At 39.0% G+C, this 25704-nt stretch overlaps 1 protein-coding gene across 2 annotated transcripts in view; it reads left to right on the forward strand.

Annotated features, from left to right (window-relative positions):
* COP1 (COP1 E3 ubiquitin ligase) overlaps positions 1–25704 on the forward strand; it is a 129178-nt gene that overhangs the window by 21909 nt on the left and 81565 nt on the right. For both annotated transcript variants that reach the window (XM_014874704.2, XM_014874707.2), the window contains exons 7-11: positions 7934–7993; positions 9858–9934; positions 14857–14914; positions 18057–18171; positions 21535–21670. In XM_014874704.2, coding sequence (XP_014730190.1) covers positions 7934–7993; positions 9858–9934; positions 14857–14914; positions 18057–18171; positions 21535–21670 — 446 coding nt within the window. The remainder of the gene's footprint in view (positions 1–7933; positions 7994–9857; positions 9935–14856; positions 14915–18056; positions 18172–21534; positions 21671–25704) is intronic.

Consider the following 25704-nt stretch of genomic DNA (forward strand, 5'->3'; position numbering starts at 1 on the left):
TGGTGAAGGGTCTTGAAAATGTCTTACAAGGTGCAGCTCAGGGAGCTGGCGTTGTTTAGTCTGGAGAAAAGGAGGCTCAGTGGGGACCTCATTGCTCTAACTACCTGACAGGAGGTTGTTGGTGGGGGGAGTCAGCCTCCTCTGCCATGTCTCAGGTGAAAAGATGAGAGGAAATGGCCTCAAGCTGCACCAGGGGATGTTCAGATTAGATACTAGACATTTTTTTTTTCGCTGAAAGAGCGGTCAGGTATTGGAGTAAATTACCCAGGGAGCTGGTGGAGTCACAGTCCCTGGAAATGTCCAAGAAGCATCTGGATATGCACTAGGAATATGGTTTAGTGGTTATGATGGTGCTGGGGTGATGGTTGGACTAGACGATCTTGAAGGTCTCTTTCAACATGGATTCTGTGAGTTTCAGTACCTGTGAAACCTTTCTCATCTCATCTGCATTTGTCTCTCTGTCTCTTTGGCTTTAGTAATAATTTTTAAAGGATAACATCTCCTTTTAAGGCTAAAGAAACTTAATTTTGGCTGCAGATCCTCTGAAAGCAGCCTTTAGAACATCTTGAAGGCAATTGGGACAAAAAGTTTATTTCAGATGCTCTATGACCCTGCTTATGTATTCCCTCTGTTGCTAAGATTTCCTGTTATTTTGTACCCCTTTATATTCCAAGTCTGAAATGAAGACTGTCACATCTCCAAAGATTTCTGTGCAGGCCTGTCAGTTCTGTCCTTGCCCTAGTGCTTAGTGTCTGGCCTTGCCATTTATTTTGAGGGAAATGAGGACATGTCAGACTTGTAGTAGTCTTTGTTCTCACTTGATACGGGTAAGAAAGATAAAAATCAGTGGGTAGATGCCTGCAAAATACAGACCAGTCATTAGGATAGTTGTATATGTCAGCATCTGTCTTGGGCAGTCAGTTTACACATAGAGTAAATTACACCAGTTGATGCTTCCTTTTTGGTAAGGGACAAGTTCCTCCCTGTAGCTGGTGGAGCCTGTGGCAAGCACCCCTTTCTGGAAGGAGTTTTGTAGGGGTAATAGAGGAATGAATTACTGTTCGGGTTGTGACAGTAGTGATGTATCCAGACTGCAGAAAACTTGAGGTGGTGGCTTGGAAGGTGAGAAGGGGAGCATTAAATGACCATATTAATAATGCAGTGAAGGTTATCAGAACTTCAGAAGTTCACTGTAGCTTCTTTTGATGCTGTGAGAGGTGACTGTTTAAGAATTGAGCTCAAGGAATGTGTGGACCCTGGAACAATGATGTATTGCATGTCATTGTGATTCATACAAGCAGCCTTATTATGGGGAGGAGCATGACCTTTTTTCCTTTCTTAATTCAGACTTGGTTTTAGCAAAGATAGCTGAAGAGTAAATGCAATTTCACTCAGTAAGCCATAGCTATAAAGAGAAGTTCTTAATAAATAAAAAAAAGTTCTTTTTAATCTATGATCCTGAGTTCTTATTTCTATTTTTTGGCTTAAGTGTTTAAAGGAACTTTGGTAACTTGGCTTCCTAATATGCCTCTTTGAATACTGTTTATTGCAAGATTTTATTTACAAGTTTCATTTACTGCATACTGCAAGTTCTTACATAGGGACTAAGGTACTTTTGCAAGTGAATACAGACATTGTCTCAGAGTTAGTGTACCTGTGTAGTATTTCACGTGTTCAGAGCAGATGATTAACCACCTGTAACCCTCCTTGCCTGCTTCACTCATAAATTGTGTTTTTTCTCTTGCATATGCAATGGTGACTTCTGAGCATATTGGAGTGGGTTTATAACTAAAAGGAAACTGTCTTTTAGACTTGCACTTCAAAATATTGGTGCAGTCAAATCTTTAGACAAATGCCTCTTTGTCACCTTTTGATAATTTCTCTAGAAGATAAATGTGAGGTTCAACACCTGCAGCAGTTTCTATTGAAATCCTATTTTGATCTGTTCATAACTTTTCAAAATGTTGATCTTTCAAGCTGGAATTTACTGCATGTTTTTTGCACAGAGGTGTTTGTAAGTCCTTTTTCCTTTGAAGTTTGTTTTGTTTTCTTTTTGACCTAGAGCGATATGGCAAAAAACCCCAAGTCCTTGACAATACCAATAGAAAAAAAACCTCTTACTTTAGAAAAGATTGAAAACAAGTGGCTAAAGCTTAGAAATACCTTTTCACACAAACAACAGATAGTTTTGGAGTGGAGGAACGTATTGATCATTCACAACAGTTGGATGTCCCTAAGACAGACTTAGCACAGCTGAGTGCCTTTCCATATGTATGTACAGTTAACTGAATCCACACTCTGCAGTTTTTATTTTTTTTTAATCCAGCATACTCTTCTGTTGAAATTAAGGACCGAAAAAGTCTGGAAGGTCAAGTTTAATAATAAACACCCACCACGACATAATATTTCATTACTATTTTCCAGGGAAACTAAATGCAGCCATTTTTTAGAATTCTTGCTTTCATACATGTGTTGCATAAATGCTTTTGCAAATTTAACTTTGTTAATTTTAAATGTTCACATGTTCTTTCATCTTTGTGAGAGAGGTGATTACATCAGTTAATTCTCCCCACTTTTATCTTCAGTACTTTAAAGAAGAGGCCTTGCTAATTGTCTGGCCAGGATTTGAATATCTCCAAACAGACACCACCATATATATCATATAGATAATTTATGCCAAAATATTACTAGCTCATCTACCTGATGGTGTTTGTTGAGCAGCACCATTGCTTACTGAAGTAGAATACTGAGCTTGATGATTAGTATCCTGTATCAAGTTCTACACAGGTGCTGTTCTCTGGGTGCATTCATGTTTCCCTTGGCTGATGTTGCTTCATTTTTATGTTCTGTGGGCTTTTTCTGTCTAGTAATGTGACGTTAAGTCTCTCATGTCTAACAAACCAGGCCTCTTTCCTAATGTATAAGGCTGTTTTTTAGCTGGTAAACATCCTGTGACAGGAAAATAATCCTGAAGTGTCTCAGGCTTGTGGCACTGAGTGCCTGCTCAGCATTTCAGAATCATCGTTGTTCTTTGCACCCTCAAATATTAAATACTAAGAATAAGAGGAGTTACTAGTTATTAAATAACTAATAACTAGTTACTAGTTATTAAATCAGTCATGGTCTTTTGTTGTCATGTGGTCTTGATTACATTTCAGGACTGCTTTGGAAAATTTATGGCTAGAGTAATCTGGTCTCCATCCACTGCACTTGCCTGTTATTTTAAATGTATTTGCATTTCTAAGTTACTGAATGAGAGAGATGAGCTCTAGAAGCAGTGATAAGAAGCCCAAGAATACGGAGAACGTGTGAGCAGCAAACTAAAAATTATCATAGTGATATCAGTGTATAACAGCTGGCTCCCCTTGCTGCACTGGAGAGGTCTTGCAAAGAAAGAAGCCAAGTAGCACCTCCTACTGATGTATTAGACTCTAAGGCAATTTAGTCTAATTGTTTAGGCAGCTTTGTTCCCTTCCCCAGGTGTCTTTATCTCATGAGACTTTTCTATCAGACCCTATCACTAAGCTTTCAGAGCATATTTCCTCCATACTGTAGGATTTAAATGAGGGAGAGGAATATTTAAGATAGGAAACATACTTTATCAGCCCAGCATCTCCCTTTTCCTACCTTTGGGTATTCTGTGTGTTAAACAACCTGGATGTTCTCAAACATTTCTGTTAGCTTTTCCCCAGTTATGAGGAAACATGACTTGGAGGAAGTATTGATCAGAGAGAAGAAATATTCTCAGCAGCTAAATGTGTTATAGATGGACTGTCCACATATTTAAGAGGCTTGAATGCCATATTTCACTAATGAAACTTGTGGAGGCTCAGGTGTTCTTGTCTTCATACTAACAAAAGCCTTGCACCTACTTCTAGTTGTGAACAGACTTTGTAACAGAGAGGTATTTTGTCAAAAAAGTGATATTTGCAATTAATTTATAAGACTGAAATTTTTCTAAGGTCTGAAGATGATCCCCATGCCATAGTTGCACTGTATGTTATAAAAGGCTCTGCATCCAAAGCAACAGTGGAAAGAAAACCCAGAGACAGACAAGACTTCCAGAGAGAAACTGATCTTATTGTGCATTGACTTTGAGGTATTGAATTCCACAGATAGATAGAAATTCATTTCACTGATACCTTTAGAAAAGTTTCAGCTGTTAATAATGAAGTTTACACTGTGGTTTGTTAAAGCAGTACTTGGTGGAACAGGAAGTAGGAAGATACTGATGTTGGATGGATGAAGCTACAGGACAGAATTTATTTACAGTGACTAGCTGGTTTATCCTCCTCGGGTGGGCAGATGATAATTTTTGCCTCGTCCTGGTTGGTGCAATGGCTTTGTGTGTCTGGGAAAATGATGCTCCCTCTGGTAATAGTCTCATCTGTTTGCCTAGATCTATCGTATGCATTGTGATGACTGCACAGGGAGTCTGGATCAGAACCTGGAAAGTGTGGTACTGAGCATAACAAGATCTGTGAGCTTCAAAAAACTGTGAATCCAGATGCTGTGTTTGAGCTGCTTGTTAGAATAGTGTTGCTGATTTTGCAGTATTTCTGTAGAAAATAACTCCTGTTGTCCTTTGCTTGTGCTTTTTCTAGAATTGGAAAGACAGTTGGTCAGGGGTCTATGGCTCCTTCCCTTGAGTGTTTTTCTAGACTGCTTCTGTGGCACTGGGAGGCTCTGCTGGGCTTTTAGTATTTTGCAAACACTTAAAACTGGCACCAGGAGACCCAGTCAGGACTGCTTGGTGTCCGTGCTGTACATACACAAAGCAGGAAGTTGCTGCCTCTCAAGGGGGCCCTCACTCCGGGATAAACAGGAAGCTCCGGGATGAAACTTTAGTGCTATACCTAGATAGGCTTGTTAGTAGATGGCCAACCAAAAACAAAGTGACCATGACCTGGTGTTTAGCATTGTGTAAGTTCTTGACAGCTTTTTGACTTGAATGTCTGAAATTCCTTTTCCAAGATTATAAACAAGTTTTGAAATTGTAGCTTTTCTTTTGTATATATGCCCATATTTGAAAACTGAGACCAGAATGTTACACACCTGCTTACTGTAGTTCATTCACTGGAGTTGAAATTGAGGTTTAACCACTGAATTAAGGACCTCCTCCTTGTCCATATTGGCCTTTTCATTTCTGGGAAAGCGTCTGTGTCTGAAAAGAGAGTTTTATAGTGTGTGCTTCTCTCTAAGCACACATTTCAGTATTCATTGGGAGTGTTTTGCTGGATTAATCCAAAGTCTGACAGGCTTGATTCTGCCCATCACTGGGACAGGACTTGGCTTGCTTTCTGCACCCAACAGTGAAAATTAAATTAAGGGCCCTTAAATCTGAATATAGTGCAAGAACTATAATTCATTTAGCTTTCCTTAAATGTCCCTCAAAGGCTGGAACTTATAAATCAGTCTCATTTTTCAACATTTAATTGGAATGAATGTGGATTGATTTAAGGTCTTTGATGGATTAAAACACTTAAACTAACATACCAAAAAACCAAAGGTTTAAGTGTGGACATTAATTCATTTTATGCTGATGGCATGAGAAGACCCCCTCCTAAAACAAGCATGAAACACTCGTGCCTGCTTTTTAGAGTTGCTGCTGTTGGGTAAGTTTACCGTAGGTTGCAACTAGAAGGAAGAATTGGTAAATAAAGTCTCAGATCTCATTCTCTTGGCTGTGTGCAATAGTTAATGAAAGTTGACCAATAAAAGGTCTCTACTCTTGTTCCTATAAAAAGTATCTTGTTTATGTGATGTCAACAACTATCAATTATTTTTCAGACGTCCAGTTTGGCTGTGAGCCAGTACATTGTAGAATAGCTGATTTCCTCACTGTAATTTTGGAACTTGTAAGTGGTTTTGTAACTTCTTTTTAAAAGGGGTTTATGAATGTGGGGGACTAATGGCATTTGCTAGAGCTGAGTTTAGGCAGGACCCATACTGTGCAAGTGTCACTTAACTTTACCACAAATCTTGGAGCTGTAGCACCACCTGCTATTCTTGCTGTAGGTTTCGAAAGTGAAAATGAAATTACCTGTTATGGTGTAGTGATTTGTAAATTATCTGTGGCAGTCTAGTTCCAAACCATTAAACTTCTGCTGTCTGTGCCTCAAATTAAATGTAAACAGAAACCCTCAGAGTACAGAGATTAGGATACATTTATAATGTAATTTCATTCAAAGAAGCAGTCATATTAGGAATAGATGTGAGCATAGCAGTCCTTTCTTTTCCTGTTTTCAGAGACAGAAGCTTTTATTAGCGTTTAAAAGGAAAATTAAAATGGTGAATTATTTAATGCAGACCACACAGATATTTGGAATGCTTTATTATAAGAGAGGTTTAAATTCTGCTTTTTGTTTAAGCAAAACCTTCTGACACTTAAAGGACCAAATTAAGCACTTGAGTGAATAAGTCTTCGGGAGTAGCTTGCCAGATATTCTTTGGAATGTGCCATACTAAGAGTAATATGTCTTGCCAAACTAGCAACTTTGGATTTGGGCAATTTAATATTCTGTTGTAAGGTTGAAAGTACAAAAATTTGTTTTGTTTTTGGAGAATGTGTTGTGCTTAAGCTTTCAGTGGACTTAACTCATCAAATGCTTCTGGTCATAGGCCACATTGCTGGTTCTCTGTAAATTTTTACTGGGAGCTGAGCAGAGTCAGGTAGACTTCCAGTTCTGATAGCTTTGTCAATTCTCCATGTATTTGTTGCATTTATGTGTCTCAGTGAGCCAGACTTGCACTGGAGCTGAGATTTGTTGGAAGCTCTCACCTAGAGGAGTGTATGTGTTTGGGCCCTGCAAGGCTGGGTTTAGGCTCTGTGGGTGTTTGGGTGGGATATAGCTGCTAAATAAGGAGGTAAGGAGATGATGTCCTTGCTTAGGTGTAAACAGTTGTCAAGTCTGTGGCTTCAGTTGCTTGAGGTGAGCAAAGCCAGCTTGCTGACTGACTGAAAACTTGGAGGATATTACATGTGGCACAAAGAAGGGAAAGGAGATGTTGGCTGATGGGAGGGGAAGTCTCCCTCTGGCCCTTTCAGGTATAGCCCTCAAATTGACTGGAGTCTATGGTATAATCCAAGGTAAGTATTGCACCTTCAGAAGCCATGATACCTTGATACCGTGTGGTGCTTGCTTAGTGCCAGGAGCAAATCTTGCTCTGGTTATAACATGCTTTTTCCAATCTGAAAGTTTCATGACAAAATTTTAATTGGCAAGTAACAGGTTAACTAGGTAACTAGGATGAGAATTAGTCTTGATACCTTTTAGCAAAACACTTTGTATTTAGTGGAAGGATCAAATGATCCTTGTCTTTCGTTGTGGTTTGTTTTTTCTGATTGTGACAGGATAAGTAGGAATGATTTGAAAGTGAAGGAGTGTGGGTTTAGCTTTTAGGATGAAATTCTTCCCTGTGAGGGTAGTGAGGCCCTGGCCACAGGTTGCCCAGAGAAGCTGTGGCTCCCCCATCCCTGGGAGTGTTCAGGGCCAGAGTTGACAGGGCTTGAAGCAATGGAAGATGTCCCTACCCATGGCAGGGGGCGGAATGAGATGATCCTTAAGGAAGGTCCCATCTAACCCAGACCACTTTGTGATTCCATACTCAGTGTTTACAAACCAGTTATACCTTGCCTGAGACATGTTAGAGGAGCATAATAATATTACTTTGAATAATGTGGCTCTGTGTAATAGACATCAAGATACCTCCTGCTCTTGTTTCGCATTATTTCAAAATAACAGCTTTGTCTTGAATGCCATTTGTATGCACACTTACCTTAATCTGTGGATTTGAACTTCCTGCCTGGTGACTGGAATTGTGTAGCACACCAGCAAAGATAGTTCAGGTTCCTCTCTGGAAAGACTGTAATTTATCTTGGTGGTGGTGCAGTGCAGATTGATTTAGACTTCTCCCGTTCTCTTATTCACAGCAATTGGAGCAGATCCAGAAGGAGCTAAGTGTTCTGGAAGAAGATATTAAACGAGTAGAGGTGAGGAGCCCAGACATTGTTCTGACTCTGGCAATTTTTCATTTTCATCATGCTGTCTGCCTTGGTGTGAGGCTGCTGGGTTAAATTTATGGCATTTAAGTCAGTAATGGGAAAATGAACAGATGATGCTCTTTCTTTATTTTGTTCATTTAGTTGATGTGTGCAGGCTGGAGTTTGGTAGCTCCTTATATAATCATTTCTTTGTGTTGGTAGTATTTTAGAGTAGTTGCTAGACATCAGCAGCTGATACATTGGTCAGAACTTAAGATTTTTGTATGTTGCTGACTGTTTATACAGGCTGTTTAAATCTTAGAAGGATGTAAGTCTTAAAATGGAGAGCTGTTGGGGATTCAGAAGAGGGTTGTTACGCAGAGACTGGGCAGAAACAAAACCAGCTCCTGCTGCATGTCAAAACTGATTCCTGCTACCTCCTGATAATTCTCAGTTCTCATAAGTTCTCATAATTCCTTAATGATGGTAATTTCTTGACATTTTTGCTAAGAATTATTCTCCAAGAATTTGTAACCCTATCAGTGCAATCCTTCTGTCTTCACTGAGTCTTTAGGTACCTCTTGGTCTGTTCCTACATTCATTCTAGTGTTTAATCTTGCAGTAGGAAACTGATGTTTCAGGAATACATCAGACTGTCACCTCTCAAAATATGATTCCCTTAAAACTTCTTGGGAATCAGTTTGCAGGTTTGCTTCTCACGTCTTGCTCATCTTGAGCAGTTAGCATGTGTTTACACCTACCTCTCAAAAAGCCTTTTAGATTTTTTCATGCAATTAATATATCTGCTAATGAATTAGAAAAATAGAAATATGATTGACAACTGAAAGAATTTCGATTTATCTGATAGCTATTTGGAATTTTGTGTGACATCTTTTCCTAAATGTTTCTCAGCTTTGAAATAAATATACATGTTTTAGAAAACATGTTAGCATGTTTTACTTCAGACTGGTAAAGTAAGTCTTGAGATGTAGGAGAAACTATTCACAAAAGCTGTGGGATCTCTCAAAGAGCATCCAGCTACCTGTTTCTCTGCTCTTTAATCAGGCATTTCAGTGGGCTGCAGCTGGGGTATATGCCTGGAGTGTGATGGTGACCTTGGCTGTGACCTCTAAAGCCTGGGGTCTCTCTTGTCACAAATATTCTTCTTTCTACCTACCAGCTAATAAGCACCTAATGGGAACTTGAAAGCACAAGTAATAATTGTCCTGAGAGCACTCTGCCCCTCAGCTAATGAGCTGCTGCATCCTTCATAGCTTCCATTTCCCAGACAGATGAAAGACAGGTTCATGCTGAGTGCACAGCAGTGACTTGTTCTGGGAGGTGCAAAGCCAAGTTTGTGCAAAGTTTCTCTTGTGCAGTTGTCCCGCAGAGGACTGACAGATCCTCTTTTAAGTCTGTGGCACCACCTTTGCCCTGTTGCCTTGTGACTGTTCTTGACATGACCCATATCCAGCTTTACTTTCTAGTTGTGAAGGCTGTTACCTAGATAAGTTTCACGTATCTCAAAAATGCAGTTACAGCTTGCTTGTTCTGCCATGTTTAATGGAGATGGGTTAGAGGCAATTGGATGATAACCAAATCTACTGGTTTTTTTGGAGACTAAGCTCCAAAACTGCCACTCTTGAAGCACAGAGCACCACAACTGTAGGATTTTTGTAACCCGATTCGAATGAAAACTGAAAAAAAATTGAAGAAAATCAATGTTTTGTCAGGTATAGTAAAGATTTTTAGGTAAGAGTTGAGTAAATGTAGACACAATTGGTTATCTGCATGGAAAAACAGCAGTATTCTGTGAACACATGTATTAGACATACATGTTTTGTCAGTTCTGTAATGCGGTTTTCTGTTTCAGGAGATGAGTGGCCTGTACTCCCCAGTCAGTGAGGACAGCACAGTGCCACAATTTGAGGCTCCTTCACCTTCACACAGGTATGGAGCTTGCAACTCAGATTTCAAGCTGTACATGTTGCACTCTACCTGCTAGTGCTTTTCAAGCAGTGCCAAAACACGAGCAAAAACTGGGTTTTGACTGCTATACAGTATTTTCCTATTGTGTTTCTAACTGGCATAAACTTTGTGAAAAAAAGAAGTGAAGAAAAAGCCATTTGAGGCTGCATTTGGATGAAAAATCTGCTCTGAATCAGATGCCATGGAAAACCAATGGCTTTAAATGTCATGTGACTTAGTAAACTTGAGTCATAAGCCTTTGCTATGGAATAAAATATTACTGTTATTTATGTACTACCTTTTCTGAACATTGTGCTGTTGTGCTTGGCATATGAAAAGCCTTAATTTTGTATGATAGTGGAGTGCTCTGGCTTCCCCAGTCAGCATGGATAGCTAAAGGTATGGGCTCAGATCAAAATTTGATATGTACAGCCTATTGATTCTGTTTATCTGCTGTTTTGATTTAATGAAATTCCTTTCTAATAACATAATTTCATGTGTGTTTTTGTCTGGAATATTGCATAGTCTGGTTTCTTGATGATAATATTGCAGATGCTTCTTGTATCCAAGTTGTAAGTGCCAGAGTTTGAAGTGCTCTATTTACAGATGTGTCTTTTGCTCTAATTTCAACAGGGCTAAGTTATGTTACTAAGTGATCATCTCTGCTATCTCTTACAAGTAGATTTCTCTAAACTGTCATTTTCTGTTATAAAATTGTACCGGTAGATTATTTTGCAGTTAGCAGCTCAAAACCTAATAGCCCAGAAGTAAAAAATGATCATATTTCTTCCCCTAAAGAGACTTCGGCACAGTGCTGTGGCGAGGAGCTCAGCAATATTGGCTGAATTTCCTACCGAGATGCCATTTCTCATCACAGAGACCAAGTATCTCTTGTATTTCTGTGAAGATCTGGCTGCCCCTGAGGGAAAGGACAGAAATATGGTCACAGTGAATGAGAACAGCATTTCTAATTCAGCTCTTCACTGCTGCTTCAGTTCTTTTAGGGTGCAGATTTGTTTCTTGATAAGGGATATTCCTGTTTTGCCAAGAAGCAGTTTCGTGAAACTCCTCATGAGATTCTTGTCAGGTTCTACTACTTCTCTGGTTATTGGCTGTTAAATAGATTGGTTTTACTCCATGGTACTGATGCTTGGGGTAAATTTGAGCGCTGATCGGGCTCAATTTGTTACTTGTTGGATGTCTTCAGGCCTAGGAACCTTTCTCTTTTAACAAGAGATTGTACTTATGAGTATAAATGTATCTCTGTTACTTGAGCTAAGCTAATAAACAAGCCCCTAAAGAACTTTGTCTATTGATGGCTAGAATAACATTTGAAGCCTAGGAGTTTTAGTAAAAGAGTTGAGGGGGGAGCAGTCTGCAGTGAGAGCTACACTGGTTTCAGTCTACTGAGAATTTTTTAATATTCCTCTATGCCTATTTATTTCATGTCCTAGGGTTCAATCAATCTCAGTTCTTGCATTTGAAGATGTAAGATAGTATAAAAAAAAGTTGTAGTGATCTTTGGATTCATGTCCTTCACCTGGGGTCTGCTGGGAGGTGGCAGTGGGTTGGAGCCATGACAGGTGCAGAGACCATGGGCTCTTTCTTACCTCCCTGTCTGGGTCCATCTTGGCTGTGTCTTGAATTTTGGGGTTTTCACCCTCATACAACATGCTAGGGGTGTGATATAATAGGATATTTAGATGTTTTCTAGGTAATGTGGGATTGCCTTTTTCTCTCCACTTTAGAAAGCCCCTTATCTTTTTCTTGGTGACATTCTTGTGTTAAGAAGTAGCCTTGAGTGGTAGAAAAGGAATCAGTATGTGAAGGAAGTCTCTGAACAGGCATCAGTTGTTGCCAGAAGTTATTTCTATAACTTATATTCCCACCCCATTTTAACAGTTTTTTTGTAATTCAAGTGGTTGCATTGGTGTGAATTACCATAAATTAGATTCCAGAGAGGTCTACCACTTGAAACTGGTTTTATTTTCAGCATTAAGTGTAAATTTTGAAGAATATCTCAACAACATTCCTCCTTGGCAAGAATGCTGCAGAACAGCTGATATGAAATATACTGATTTTTTTTCACTTCTCTTAACTGAAATATTTAATCGCCAGAGTGCATTTTAGAAATGCTGTGAACCACTAAGAGTGAAATACAAATATTGTTTGGGATGGATTCACTTCCATGTTAAAATTATATTGAACTTGCAGAGACTCTTTAGCTTATCAATGAATTAAAATAGCATATTTCAATTGAAATATAACTTAACATACTTAACACACTGCTAATGAAATATAATTGTATAACACTTTGGCAATGTGTCTTATAAATAGTACAAGGTTATCACAGACTAGTGCTGAGAGGAAGAAAACTTCTTTAGCCTTTGAATTTAAAGTTCAAGGAAATAGAGTTCTTTGGAATTCAGTTTTATCTGGTCTCTGGTGACTTGCCCTTATTCATCTGCTTCCCCTAAATGACAGACTTGTTTCATTAATTTTCTGTTTCTTTTCATGGGTTTGTAGTGTTTTTCCTTCCCATTCTTAACATATTCAGAATGTGAAATTACTTTGCATTCCCCCAGCTTCCTTCAGAAGCTCTTTAGCAAAAAAAAAACCTAGCACGGCTATGATGATCAGTACATCTTTGGCTGCAAGAAGTACATGTTTTCTCTTGTGCCTGTGCAGGGTGTGATGAAACATTAAATTGGGTAATAGCACAGTGCTTGTTTACAGTGTTGCCTATTGCTTGGTTTTTCGTATACTAATACAGAACAAGGGGGAAGAATAAGAGAAGAGAACAAATAATTCTGTGTATGGCTTTTCTGAATGGGCCTATGTGTTATTTTTTTTCCCACTAAATGGTGCAAACAGAAGATAGGAATAATGTGATACTATCTAGGACTAATAGCAATAACAAACTATTGCTAATAGACGTCTGTGGGAAGATTCTGATCTAGAAATAAGTTGCTTGGTAACTGGTTCAGTTGTTGAAATCCTGATCCTCCTTCCCCTCCATTTGTTCTGATTACCTCCTCCCATGCTTGTAATGGGATGTATAGTTGTGGGTTGCCTTGTTTGTTGTTGTTCAGGTTTTTAAATGTCAATATGAGTGTAGCTGAATTTCCAAACTGAACCTAATGTTACATCTTTTAAAAAAGAACTTCAAGGGCACTTCTGTATTTTTCTGATTACTTGCTTCCCATTTGTTGAAAGGGAAAACATTCAAGCATATACGAGTTAGCTATAGGTACAGTACGGAAATGTCTTTGTACTCTGGTTAGGGCAATGGTGTCTACACTCTTGAAGACCTTACGTCACCAGACAACCTGCAGAAAATGAGACCAGACACTGTGTTTTACTGTTAATTTCCACTGTACCTGTCTCTACTTTTTCATTGCTTTCTAGCTGAATGTGTTATTCCTGCAGTTCTGGCAGGATCTGCTGTCCATGTTTCATTCTTTCATGCAGCCACATTCTAATTTAAAATTCATTGTCCCCAACCATGCCTTAAATGGCTCTGCTGTTTTCTCCCTTACAATAGCTTCTGCAAATAATGATGTTTATCCCTCAGATTTTCTTTGTTTGCAGCTTTTGTCTTGCCTGGAACGGAAGTCCAGCCAATCTCATTTTCCAAGTTAATTTTTTAAGTCTCACCAGTATTATGTCTCATCTTCTGTTTCCCCTTCCCTTCATTTCCAGGGGAGATTGAAAACATTCAGAGAAATATTTAAGCACTGGTACCATTGGTTCATTCTTATAAACTTACAAGTACTCTGCCCACCGTTTCAACCAAACCAATTTGTTTATGACCAGGATTCTCAAGTTTACGCATAAGTTCTGTCAGCTGCTACATAAGCAGGAATTGGTACAATTATCTTTGACAAAACTAAGACCTATAGCAATGTTCTAGAAGTTTTTTAAAGAAACCTTCAGCTTTCCCAGGCAGTGCTTAAAATCTAAGGTTATCATAGGAAAGAATGAGAACAATAATCCCAGCTTGTTTCTTCTCTGTCCAAGTCAAATTACATAGCAGAAGCAAAGCAGTTAAAAAGATTTTTAGAAATGAATCATGATTATTTTCATAATATGTTCTGCATAATCAATAAAGCTGTGTTCTTGTATGCTAATCTTTACCTGTCCTAGAAGTATATGAAATGTAGGTGATAAATGTGCTTTATTATGGCTCTGGTGTCTTGCCGTGGGAGCTGAATTTTTTGCCTGTATGTCCAAGAGCACTAAACCACCTGTTTTCTGCTTGGATCAGGAGACCTTTTTGCAGTTTTGAAATCAAATTCCTTGAGTTTGCATGTCTATGCTGTGTTTTGAAAACAGTGATTTAAAAGATATGTTGTGTCATTATAGATACTATAATATGGTGTAGTATTTTCTAATAATGGTAATCCTGGCTGTCAGTACTTTTTGGTTTTTTAGGTTATCTCTGTATTTCATTAAATGTTTGTTTAAACTAGTGTCTTTCTTACACTGATTTCTCTAGCTTTTTGCTTTCCAGTGTTGATTCAAATGCCAGAGCATTAGACTTCTCTATTTCCTCTTTCTTTTTTTTTTAAGGAATTGAAAACCAGTGGTATCATGTTATTTTCAGAATGTCTTGTGCTGCATATTTCATGTGAAAGATATGCTTTTGCATTCTAATTAGAAAGTATTTGACTGCACTACACATAATTGTGTGTGACAGCATTCTGCTCTGGGTAAACTGTATTTAAAAAAAAAAATCTCTCCTAAACCCCCAAACAAAATAAAACCTTGTGTTCCCTGTCTGGAAAATGGATTTCAAAGGCAAGCATGCTGCAGAGTGTCAAGGAGGGAATAGCAAACAGGTTAAAAATTTCAAAGAATGGTTGTGCAGGGATTTAAGCAGCTTATTTCTTTTATTTTTGCAGTAGTATTATTGACTCTACCGAGTATAGCCAGCCTCCAGGCTTCAGTGGCAGTTCTCAGGTAAGATAATATACAAATGTCTGCATGGGGGGATGGGAGGGTCAGTATGGAGGGTGGGCAGGGTTGAGGTGCACCTTCATCTCCAGAATACTGGTCAATTGGAGCCTTGAAAATGCTTTTGACTGGTTGTGTGGGCAGCTGGAGCTGTAGGAATTGTGCCCAGTTGTGTAAGAAAGACCTGGTGTAATGTATTTAGACATCTGACTTTTTTTCTTAAAGCTAACTCTCCCATGGAAGAGGGGATATAGTTTGTTCTTCATCTTCCATGTAGGCAGCACTGGGGAAGGGAGGTAAATCCCTGACCCTTTGCATTGGCTTGAATAGCTGTACATCAAGCTTAACTTTCAAAACAAAAAAAAAGTCTCCAGGCACAGTTACGTCATTTGTCCTTATCAGAGCATTTTCCAAACCATTATAAATTCATACAGAGGGTAAAAATCTGCATATAGAATTGAGCTGTTTGGCAGGCAGCCTCCAAACTATCTGATCTGTAGAGCCTCTCAAATTCCAAACAGCACTTCTGTAGTCTTGCACCTTGGAGGGATTCAGCTGGGCTAGGCAGGTGACACTCGTCGCCAGCTCACAGTTCCAAAAAGGTTATACAGTTTTCATTTGGACAGATGGGCTGTTGGACACATCCCAACTGTGCCTTGGGTGCTCTCTGGTGGTGGACCATCCCTGGCACTCATCAGCGTGAAACTGGTAAATTAACACGCCAACAGGATGCTGTTGGGTCTTATTTGATGTAAAGAAAAAAACACCTAGATATTTAAGCTGGTTACACAGCATACAGTTGTGTAACTAATTGGTAATTAGAAAATTCTATCTGTTAGTCTGTGGGAAAATGCTCGTTGTTTCTGCTACTCTGGTCTTTGGAGGTTTTTGCTTTAACAGGAAGTTGTCGTTTTACTGCATTTCAGAAGGTCAGGTGTAATGTAGATGGGGGTTTTATGTTTAGGATTCTGATGTGCTACAGTGTATTTGTTCTACAGTGACATTGTCTCAGTAGTCTCAGTACTTCCTATTTCAAAGTCAAAATTAATAGCATAGCTATCCTGCTGGTGAGCTCACAAAACAAACAACGTAGACTTTCTAGTCATTCTGTATGACAGCCTTATTTGTGTGAGAAAAATCTTTTTTTGTCCTCAAATGTGATTGCTTGTCCTCAAGAGTGCAAGATCTGTACTCTCAAGTACAATTTTTCAAATTAAACTTTCATGTATATTTGGATGGGGAGTTCAAAGAGAACTCTTGAAGTTAAACACTTCTGTTCAAAGGTAGTCTAATTTCAGCAAGACTTTACCATAAAACCAGTTTTAAGAATATAAATTAAATTGTGGGGGTTTTCCCTAATTGTCGGTTACGGCAAAAATCATCTGTTGGGCACTGCTGGCAGTAAGAGTTCATCTAGGATGGACAGCACAACTTCCCTTTCTCAATATAATTGCTTTGTGCATTGCCCACAAACATGTTGTTAGGGAAGAATTTATATACCACAAAGCTGTAGGACAGTTCTCTTCCAGAAGATGAGCTTCAGAAGTAAATTGTGGACAAGTCACTTCGGCCCTGGGGAATTCTGCAGGTAGCATTTAATAGCAGTACTCTTTTTCTTCTGGAAATAAGGAGCTTGTGTGCAGCTAAGAAGCTTTTTCGCAGTTGTTAGAGGACTCTTGAGAGTATCTGATGGAGTTCAGACAGTAAAATCACTCCTGATAACAGAGGAATCCAAACTGATAACCTCAACAAGGGCAACCGTAGTAGTTTTACCCAAAGCAATTTTTATTCAATGGCTATCTTTTCTATCTTTCCTACTTTTTCCCTCCTATTGCCCAGTATTGCTTACAAAGTAGCCTTCATAGAAATTGAATATCTATTTTTTGGCAAAATGTGAGCAGGTTGAAAGGCTTAGCTGGGGGTGATGACAGTGGATTTGTTCCCCTTGCTTGGTTCTCAGCACAGCTAGGTTACCACATGCCAACCTGAGACCTGCTCCATAGGGATCTTGATGTAGGAGCTCTTCCTAGTATTGTATGTGTTGAGGTTGGAGCTGCTTTTGAGATGAAACAAGCTGTGAAGACCATGGGTTCTGTCACAGCCCAGTGTGAGCCATGATGTTACTGTTGTGGGAAGTGGTGACTTGGAGATTTCACTGCTTGGGGGGGTTTGCTTTTTTCCTGAAATGTTAGATTGCTTTTCATACAGGTACAAACAAAATTTGAGTGGGCTGTGAACTTACTTTGTTCTTGTTGGCTTGGTGGGTTGCTGTAATGAGGACAGGCTGTTCCCTGCATGGATTGAGGGAGTTGTACATGAAATGGGTTTTGTTAGTGCCATTGAGTAGCATTACGGGCCTTGTACTTGCTCAGGGATGTTGTTTACAAGGTTCTTAAATCTTTAAACGTTTAGCTTTGAGGATGTGGTATGTGAGACTTCTGAAATAGAAACTAAAGCAAGGAGCTCTTTGTGATTAAAATGGTTGAGTACTGCATTTTCTGTGTTTGCTTCAGCAGGAAAGATTACTTACGTTGTTTAAATCTTTTGCTTCTACATCTCGCTATTACTGTTTGGGTAGGTTGGGAAATGGCTCTAATGATGAGCTTCAGGAACTTTTCAATTAACCTTTGAACTTCATTCTGTCTTTTGCTTCTGTTTTATTTACATAGTTTTACAGAGAGTTACTGAGTTGCTTCAAAAGAAGTAATTCAGTAACTAAATCAAATAAACGCCTCCTTCTCTTTTAATGAGCTCTCTGCCAGGGGTCTGGGGAATATTTGTTGTACAGTGTGTTTGATTCGTGAAGCTGGAAATTGGCCTGTGCTGTCTATCTGTATAAATGCAAGACAGGACTCCCCAAGGGCTGGGATTGCCTGTCCTGTGTGTGAGGCCAGAGTCACTAAATTGACTAAGGTTCAGGAAACAAAATCTGCCTAAAAGCAGGGATTTGGTTTTGTTACATTAAAGGGTGTAGCATAGGACCCTAAGAAATAACTGTTGACAATGGCAAGATTCTCCATTTATTGTTGTTTTACACTTCTAACCTATCGCATATATTGTATAATTGTTTATAATTGGGTAAAAACTATAGAAGTGAAACCTAGGCCTGACTTTTAACTTTCTGAAGTGTTCTCCCTTCTCCACTCAGACCAAAAAGCAGCCATGGTACAACAGCACGCTCGCCTCACGACGCAAGCGCCTCACAGCTCATTTTGAGGACCTAGAGCAATGCTATTTTTCTACCAGGATGACTCGTGTCTCGGGTGAGTTCTCACATGGTGTTTCACTTCTGACCTGAGGTACCTCTTGCAGGAAAGCTTTGCTTTTGAGAGAGCAGCTTTCACTTCTTCCTTGCATGGGAATGTAGCTATACATATTTGTGTTACTCACATCGTCCCATTTTGCTTGACCAATCTTTGAAGTTGCTAAATTTGGCAAACTTTGCCCCTCCAAAGTGATGGGATTGCATTTATTGCTTTGTAACCCCTTACTATGAAGGGCAACACCCACAACAAACAATTTCTCTGGTGCCTGTTCTGAAGATGAAAATGCCTGAAAGCAATGGTTGAGTTGTCTTTCCAGGAGATGTGGTATAAACCCAGTAGCTAAAAACATTGCTATTGGAATGCTACAGAGGTATAAAGACAAATGGATACATTCTCCTGTGTTTAGTATACATTGTCCTGTGTTTAGTATGCAAGAGGACACTTGGAGGTTATCCTGTATCTAGGCTGTGTCTTGGTTAATAAATGGTTTGGACTATAGAAACTGAGTGTACAGCAGTGCTCTTGTCCCATGGGACACACCTGAAATTTAGGGCTTGTTTTGTAGAATTAGATGCTGTTTTCAAAATTGCCTAGATTGCCTCATTCATAATTGAGTAATAGTGTGATAGCAGCTAGAGTAATTGTTGCCTAGTGGATGCATGGGTCTTAATACCAAAGAAGATTCTCTTTAGAAATGAGAGGGTCAAATAACTGTCTTGAGGGCGAGGAGGGTTGTTCTGTAACCCCTCTGGAAGAGAAACAAGCTGGGCAAGAAAAGCTTCAGGCTGTGGACTGTGGCAAGCAAGAGATTTGCAAACACCAAGCTTTGACCTGCAGCCCATATGGAGTGTGACAGACTGAAAGGAAAGCAGCCAGCCCTCGGGGTGGGAGACACCACTTAGGGATGAGAGGAAACCAGGCTGCTGCAGCAAAGTATCTTTACTTACAACCTTGGAAGGCAAGGACCAACATCCCAAGGCAGGATTTCTAGGGTAGAAACCTGTGCTTTTTTCCTCTCCATTAATTTAGTTTTAGTCTCTTTAAAATAAGTTAAAAGTAATTTTTTAAATTAATTAATAAATGGCTCCAAATATAAAGGCTGTAGCATGTCTTAGGAGAACTTGCTCTTAGAAGTATCTACTTCTTCTACCTACTTCAGAGTATGGACTGGCTCAGTTCTCATTGTGCACAGCAAAACGATATTAATGAGGAACGCAACATGTTGGGAGGTTACTTCAATATCTGAAAGGTTAGAGAAGCACATTGCCCGTGTCCAGCCAGGGCTCTGTGGAGTGCTGGCAGGTGCTTTGCAGAATGCAGTTCTTCACAACTCACACTGAGATGTTTACATGCAGAGCTGTCTTGGTGATACATAACTGTGTTTATGTAAAAATAAAACTTATTAACCAAGGGTAACAAATGGGGCTCTTCCCAGCATTCCCTTGTAGAAGGCATCTTTCTTCATAATTGGAACTATAAATATGAATACAGTGAAACTGGTTTTTTGTATTCCTGTGTGTCAGTTGCACCAAGAGTGGAGGATTTGCAAGCACAGGTTTTCTCCTAAATAAGGGATAACCTATGATACTTGATTAAGTTTTCATCTCCGAAGACATTCCTGCATTTTGACACATTTTGAAAAGGATTTAATGTGGATTTAAAGCTTTTTGCAAGAAGTGCCTCTAAACGTTGGAGTAGGGAGTGGAGACATAATACTACTGTAATTATCAAATGGCCTTACACTTGGGTGGGGAAAATGTCTTGAGAAATAATACTCGGTTTTCCAGGCACACATAGAGAATAAATTATAGGAGGACTGTGTGCTTGATCTCTAAATGAGGGCAATAGAAGGGTAGCAGCTATTTGTCCCTATCACAGTGCCAAAGGAGAAAACAGTCTTTGAAAAACATTGACTGATGTTTGTGTTGCTTCTCGAGCTTTTTCCTGTAGTGGTCAGGTGCTGATGATGTTAATTTAGAGCAGTGCTTTGTTCATTTTGCCCCTTTCATCCCTCTAACGTGGATAATGTATATGCTAGTACTCCTAAACATGCTAATTACTAGCCCTCACTGTTCCTTTATACAATCAAGCATTAAACTGCATATGAGGGACACTTCAAAATGCTTTATAAGTATAGAGATAACAACTTCTGATGGCACGGAATTACCAGAGTGCAGATATTATTTTCTGTGTTTTCCCACAAGAAATCACAGCTGGATTTTGCTTTTATAGATCAAACTCTTTTTTCACCCTGATATTTCCAAGCCATTCTCATAAATGGATCTTGTTATTTCCTTATGCTGCTGATAAGGCTACCTTAACTAGTGGGTGGAAGACAAGGTGTGCAGTACCTGTAAACCAGTAGTGTTAGCTGTAGTTCCCCTAAAATGCACTGGTGCAAAAAGAAAGTGAGGGTGCAAGCATCAGAAAAAGGATTATTAGAACTGCTTCAAATTTAGGGGATCGTTATGAAGCCTGAAAGTGCTACCTAATGTTTGGCTGTGGATACGTGGTTGTATTGGGAATCCAGATATGCCTGTGAGGCATCACTATAAGTTATGATTTTTCCTTGTTTACAAAATGCTGAAGTTTAAAATGGTTTAAATGAAATTATGTTCCTACCAAGAAAAGTTAGGACTTCTGAGAATTCAGTGAATGACTTTCAACTATCTATACTACAATTTACTTTTAACTTTTGTAATAAACTGTTCTGTTTCCCACAGAATATTTATCATCATTATTCAAGCTGGCTCAGTTTCACCTTGTCTGTTGAAGGTCATAATTTTCACAAAACTTCTAGTACAGGCAGCCTTCTGGTTTCATGCTTGTCTTCCTTCTCCAGCCCTGCAATGATTCTCCCATAGCTCTGTTGCTTTTGGAATAACAAGAGAAGTATTTTTTACTATAAGTATTTTGAACGTAATTGACACCAAATGTTGACATACCATAACAAAACAGGGAAAGGAATATACTTTCACGTCTGTTGAAAACTAGACATGTCCTTTGTAGTGCATTTTGATATGCTTAAAAGTTTGCTGTTCGTAATCTATATGATCCATGGGCTCTGAATGTAAATAAAATAAATGAGCTTACAAAATTGTATTTGACTTCTAGGCGGATTCTCAGTGTAGTAGGTTCATCCAGCATTGTCGTGGAGAGACTTTCTTTGTTCTCTGAAAAGCTCATAACGCCTTCAGAGAATGCTAGAGATGAGAGAGAGCCTGGTTTTGACCAAGAATGCTCCCCAAATAACAAGCCTAGGTGCATCACATGGAGACATATACCTTGATATTTTTTTTACTGTTGAGTTTACCTTCTTATTCTGTTTCTGCCCCCTCCGATGTCACTGCCTCTTCCTAGATGACAGCAGAACCACGAGCCAGCTGGATGAGTTTCAGGAGTGTCTGTCCAAGTTCACACGCTACAATTCTGTCCGACCGCTGGCAACGCTGTCTTACGCTAGTGACCTCTACAATGGTTCCAGCATCGTATCCAGGTAGGACACGCTGCTGTTCTGACAGCACATCGTGTGGATGTGGGCTGCTGAGGCTGAGTTAATAACCCATACTAAGCAAATTATTGTTGATATATGTGCCAAAAATATTTCCCAGAAATATAGTTTTGTCGGTGTGAGACTGTGTGTGACGATTTTGTGACTATTATTGATCTGTGAAGTTACTCAGGTTCCTCAGTAGTACTTTTTATTCCTGTTGATGTTGGTCAAAACCATATCCGGCACCTTTGAGGTGCCAGTATCAGCAGTTGTTGTACAAAGCCTATTGTCTTCATGTTATTTAGCTTAGTTGTGTTGTAAAAGATGCAGTTCTGGCATTTTAAAAATCAACCATCTTGTTTGGTAGTCTTAAGAATCTGTGGTGGTTTTCCATTTTGTTGGTAGATCCAGTCACAATGGCAAATATTAAAAAGCTGAGTTGTTTTCAGCTGTGATTGCTTGAAGTCTTGGGCTTTGGAAGCTGTTTGTAGTGCTGAATACTAGTGAGGGAGTGGTTGTGGTAAAGCCAATGCAACAGTTCTGTTCTTGCCAGCAATTCTTCTGTATCCCAGCTTGTGCAGGATGGTGATGTCCTGTGTACTGCTGCTGAAGCTCATCTGAGCCTCCTGTGGACCAGTTTTGACAACATAACTGACTCTCTTTCAACAGAATCAGTTTTTTCTAGTTCGGGTTCATGAGCCAGCTCCCTTAGGAATCAGACTATAAGAGAGCACATGAAGAGGATGGCAGTTGTCACAGCCCTAACCTTAAACTGGTTTCTCCCTACCCTGGGGATTTTGCTTGTTTGTGGTAGTTTGTCTCTGGGGCTCCTCGGGGTATTAAAAATGATGGAACATGTTAACTAGGATATCTTCTCTGCATGATGTATGTGCAGGACCTATTTGAGCTTCTTGCAAGCACATTTCAGTAACTTAAATGTTTATTCACAGCAGTCTCTTGAGAGAAGTAGCATCATCCCTGTTTTTTATATGGGAGCAGGAACTCCAAAGAGACTGTACATGAGATCTTGGAAAAAACATTATGTTGACAAGATAGATAGATTAAGCTTGGATTTTCTGACTTTTCAAATAGTGCCTTACAAAGGGGCGACACAGAGAGTGACAGAAGAGCTTGAATAATTGGTGAGGGACCCCAAGAAATTTGTACTATGTGAAGAAATTGGAGGCATTGTGTAGCACAGAACACATTTTGTTTAAAGCGGCATCGATTCCTTAACTACTGCAATATGTAGCAGGAATGTATAATGTCTGACTTAAGCAGAGGTCAGAACACAGTAATCAGGAATCTGATGTATATTTAACCTGCACTGATTGGGTTCACACCAGCTGCAATGAAATGCAGATGGGAATCTCACTGCAATGTAGACAAACTTTCTCAGCTACTGGCTTCAGCGTGGATTGGATTTTGCTCCTTTGCCCTTTCTTCTCCTTGACATTCTGCAAGAGCAGCATTTTCGTGGTATTTGGTTAGAAAATGCTGGAAGGACAGTAATTTTTGGGTGAAATATATGTTTGAAAAGTATGTGTTACTGTTACAATGAAGATAGAGTGAAGCCTTCTTCCAAGCCAGTCCTAGAATTGGTCATTAAATGCACTTTACTGAAAAATAACATTTTCCAAATCCATGTTCTCCCCTTGTCATGGTTTTTATTTATGAAACCATTTGAGACATTTTTAGGGGTTTTAGTATGTAGGCTGAGTAAGACAGTTGAGTTCACATCTGAGCACATTCTTGTAAAGTAGCTTTGCTGAATGTGCTGTTGCCGTTGTTCTTGTTGGCTTCTGGCTATTCAGACAGTTCCTATTAAGTCAGAATTTGTTAATTGAGAATTTTACACTTATGTGTTGGCCAACACAGTCTGGTGTTCACCTTCTCTTTCATTTAAACTAGTAGCCTCAAGGTCAGAGAGTCTGTGAAACTAAATAAGAGTAGCTTTTAGGTATTCACAGATGAGCCAAATTAATGTACTTAAAAAGTGAAATTATGCTTTTAAAGTGCTGTGACAAGTTTGATTGTTTATTTGGTCCACTACACTGATCTTTAAATGTTTTCCTCGGCATGCAGTAAGAAACAGTGATGAAATGGCAGAAGGTTAAGTCTTGGTGATTAGCTGTTGCTATTGAGACAAATGGATTTACATACAGAGTTAGCACAAGACTAATACATAAGTCTTTTTAGGAAGTGTTTTAAAGTGTTATTTTAAATATACATAGGATTAAAAATTGAACTGACCTGAAGTTGAATTTCCTTCCCCTTAAGTTTGCTTTGTTTTTTTTAATAAGCTCTTGTTGCAGATGGACAGAAGACAAGAGTGTCTGAGTGTTTTAACCCTACATGAAGTTCACAGGTGACTCCAAAAGATCTACTGGCTAAACAGCTTTTTTTTTTTTTTTTTTGAGCTATATTACCTTTAGGTTCACAAAGGAGAACGATGTAAATATTTCTTATCTGCAAAACACATATGTTTAGAAGTTAAATAAAATTTGGTTTATGCTAACAGGGTGAAAAGTTAAAGTTAATTAAACTTTAATTAAAGTTAATTAAAGACTGTACAAATAGGCTGAAAAAATCCTGGAACTGGGCAGCAGCAATACCCTCCTGAGAGCCTTGTGGTGAGAACGTTTATGGATGTCTTAACTTACTGTGGACTATTAAAGTACTGTAAACATACGTATGTTGTGTTACTAAAAAAATTCTGATTAGGAATTGTTTAGGAATGCTCCAGTTACCTTCTGGAATGAGGAGGCACACCAGGAAAATTTAAGCCTTTTCTCCTTTTTCCCTTTTTCTCTTCAAGAATAACACATTATCAAGGAGAATGTTCAGGGAAAGCATATTTGAGACTTTGCTATTGCAGGTTACTCAGTTTTGCTGTAACATCAAGGGGACTTCAGCACACTTGCAGTGTGAATGTGCAAGTATCTCAATATGCTAAATGACTTTTTAATACACTCACTTCTCCCAAGTACAAAGTATTTACAGTTTTCACAAGTATATTACATTTTGTTAGAATTGAGCCAAGGAATACATTTTCCATTTATTATGCCCCCAGACAGAGCAGTTGTCAGAGTTTAACTTTCCTTCTCTCTGCTGGCAGTGGCAGTAAATGTAGTCTTTTAAAGATGAGTCTGCAAACTGCTGTGTTAGCATTACAGTGATTTATGGAGAAAATTGCTTTACCACTGTCAGAGGCCTTCAGAGAATACTGTGGCAGTCTTTCATATTTGAGAAAAAGAAGAGGAAAATCCAAGGAATCTACTACAATGGGATGTCTCTCTGAAACCTGGGTATCAGAAAGCTGGTTCTCCCTGCTCCATGATTCCCAGCTCTGGGAACATGAGTAGGCTCTAAGGTTTGGGTGCTTTGTGCAGGTTTTTGTCATTGGCCTAGACTTCAAATTCTTCTAGATTAGTTTACCGTTTCTCTGAGAGATCTTAAAGTGGCATTTAAAAACTGACACTGTGTCTAAAGGCTCAGTGGTTTATAGAGAGGGAAATAAACAACTTGTGGTTTTGGCTGCAGAAGCCTTGATCAACTCAGCTGTTGAATCATGATCCACTGTTTAAAAACTGGTTCTTACCTTTGGTGTCCATGATATTTTTTTCAATGCTTACTCATTTTTCCATTGCTCCAAAGTAACGAACCAGATGGAAAGAGGTATCTCTTAGCATCTGAACAGTATGATTAAATCTGTTCCAAGATTGCATTTTTGTGTTCATCCTTTCAGTAACATGACCTGAAATCCTTTCTTCAAAGGTGAGTTTAAAAGAAAAAAATACATTGAGCGAGTTTTTCATGTATTCATTGAACTGCTTAATTTTTCTGTTCCCCTTTTTTCTTTGGACTACAATTACTTGCCCATATAAATTCTCAGACCCGGACTTTAACAAGATACCTTTTAGTTCTGTATCCACCATAACAAGTATATATTTTTTTTAATGCTTGGGCTGGCTTGGATTAGATGAGCCATTTTGTTGTAACCAGCAATGCTTCTTTATCTCAGAGGTAAAGATAAA

This window comes from Sturnus vulgaris, chromosome 9 (genome assembly GCF_052056855.1).
Source record: "Sturnus vulgaris isolate bStuVul1 chromosome 9, bStuVul1.hap1, whole genome shotgun sequence".
Classification (NCBI taxonomy): Eukaryota; Metazoa; Chordata; class Aves; order Passeriformes; family Sturnidae; genus Sturnus; species Sturnus vulgaris.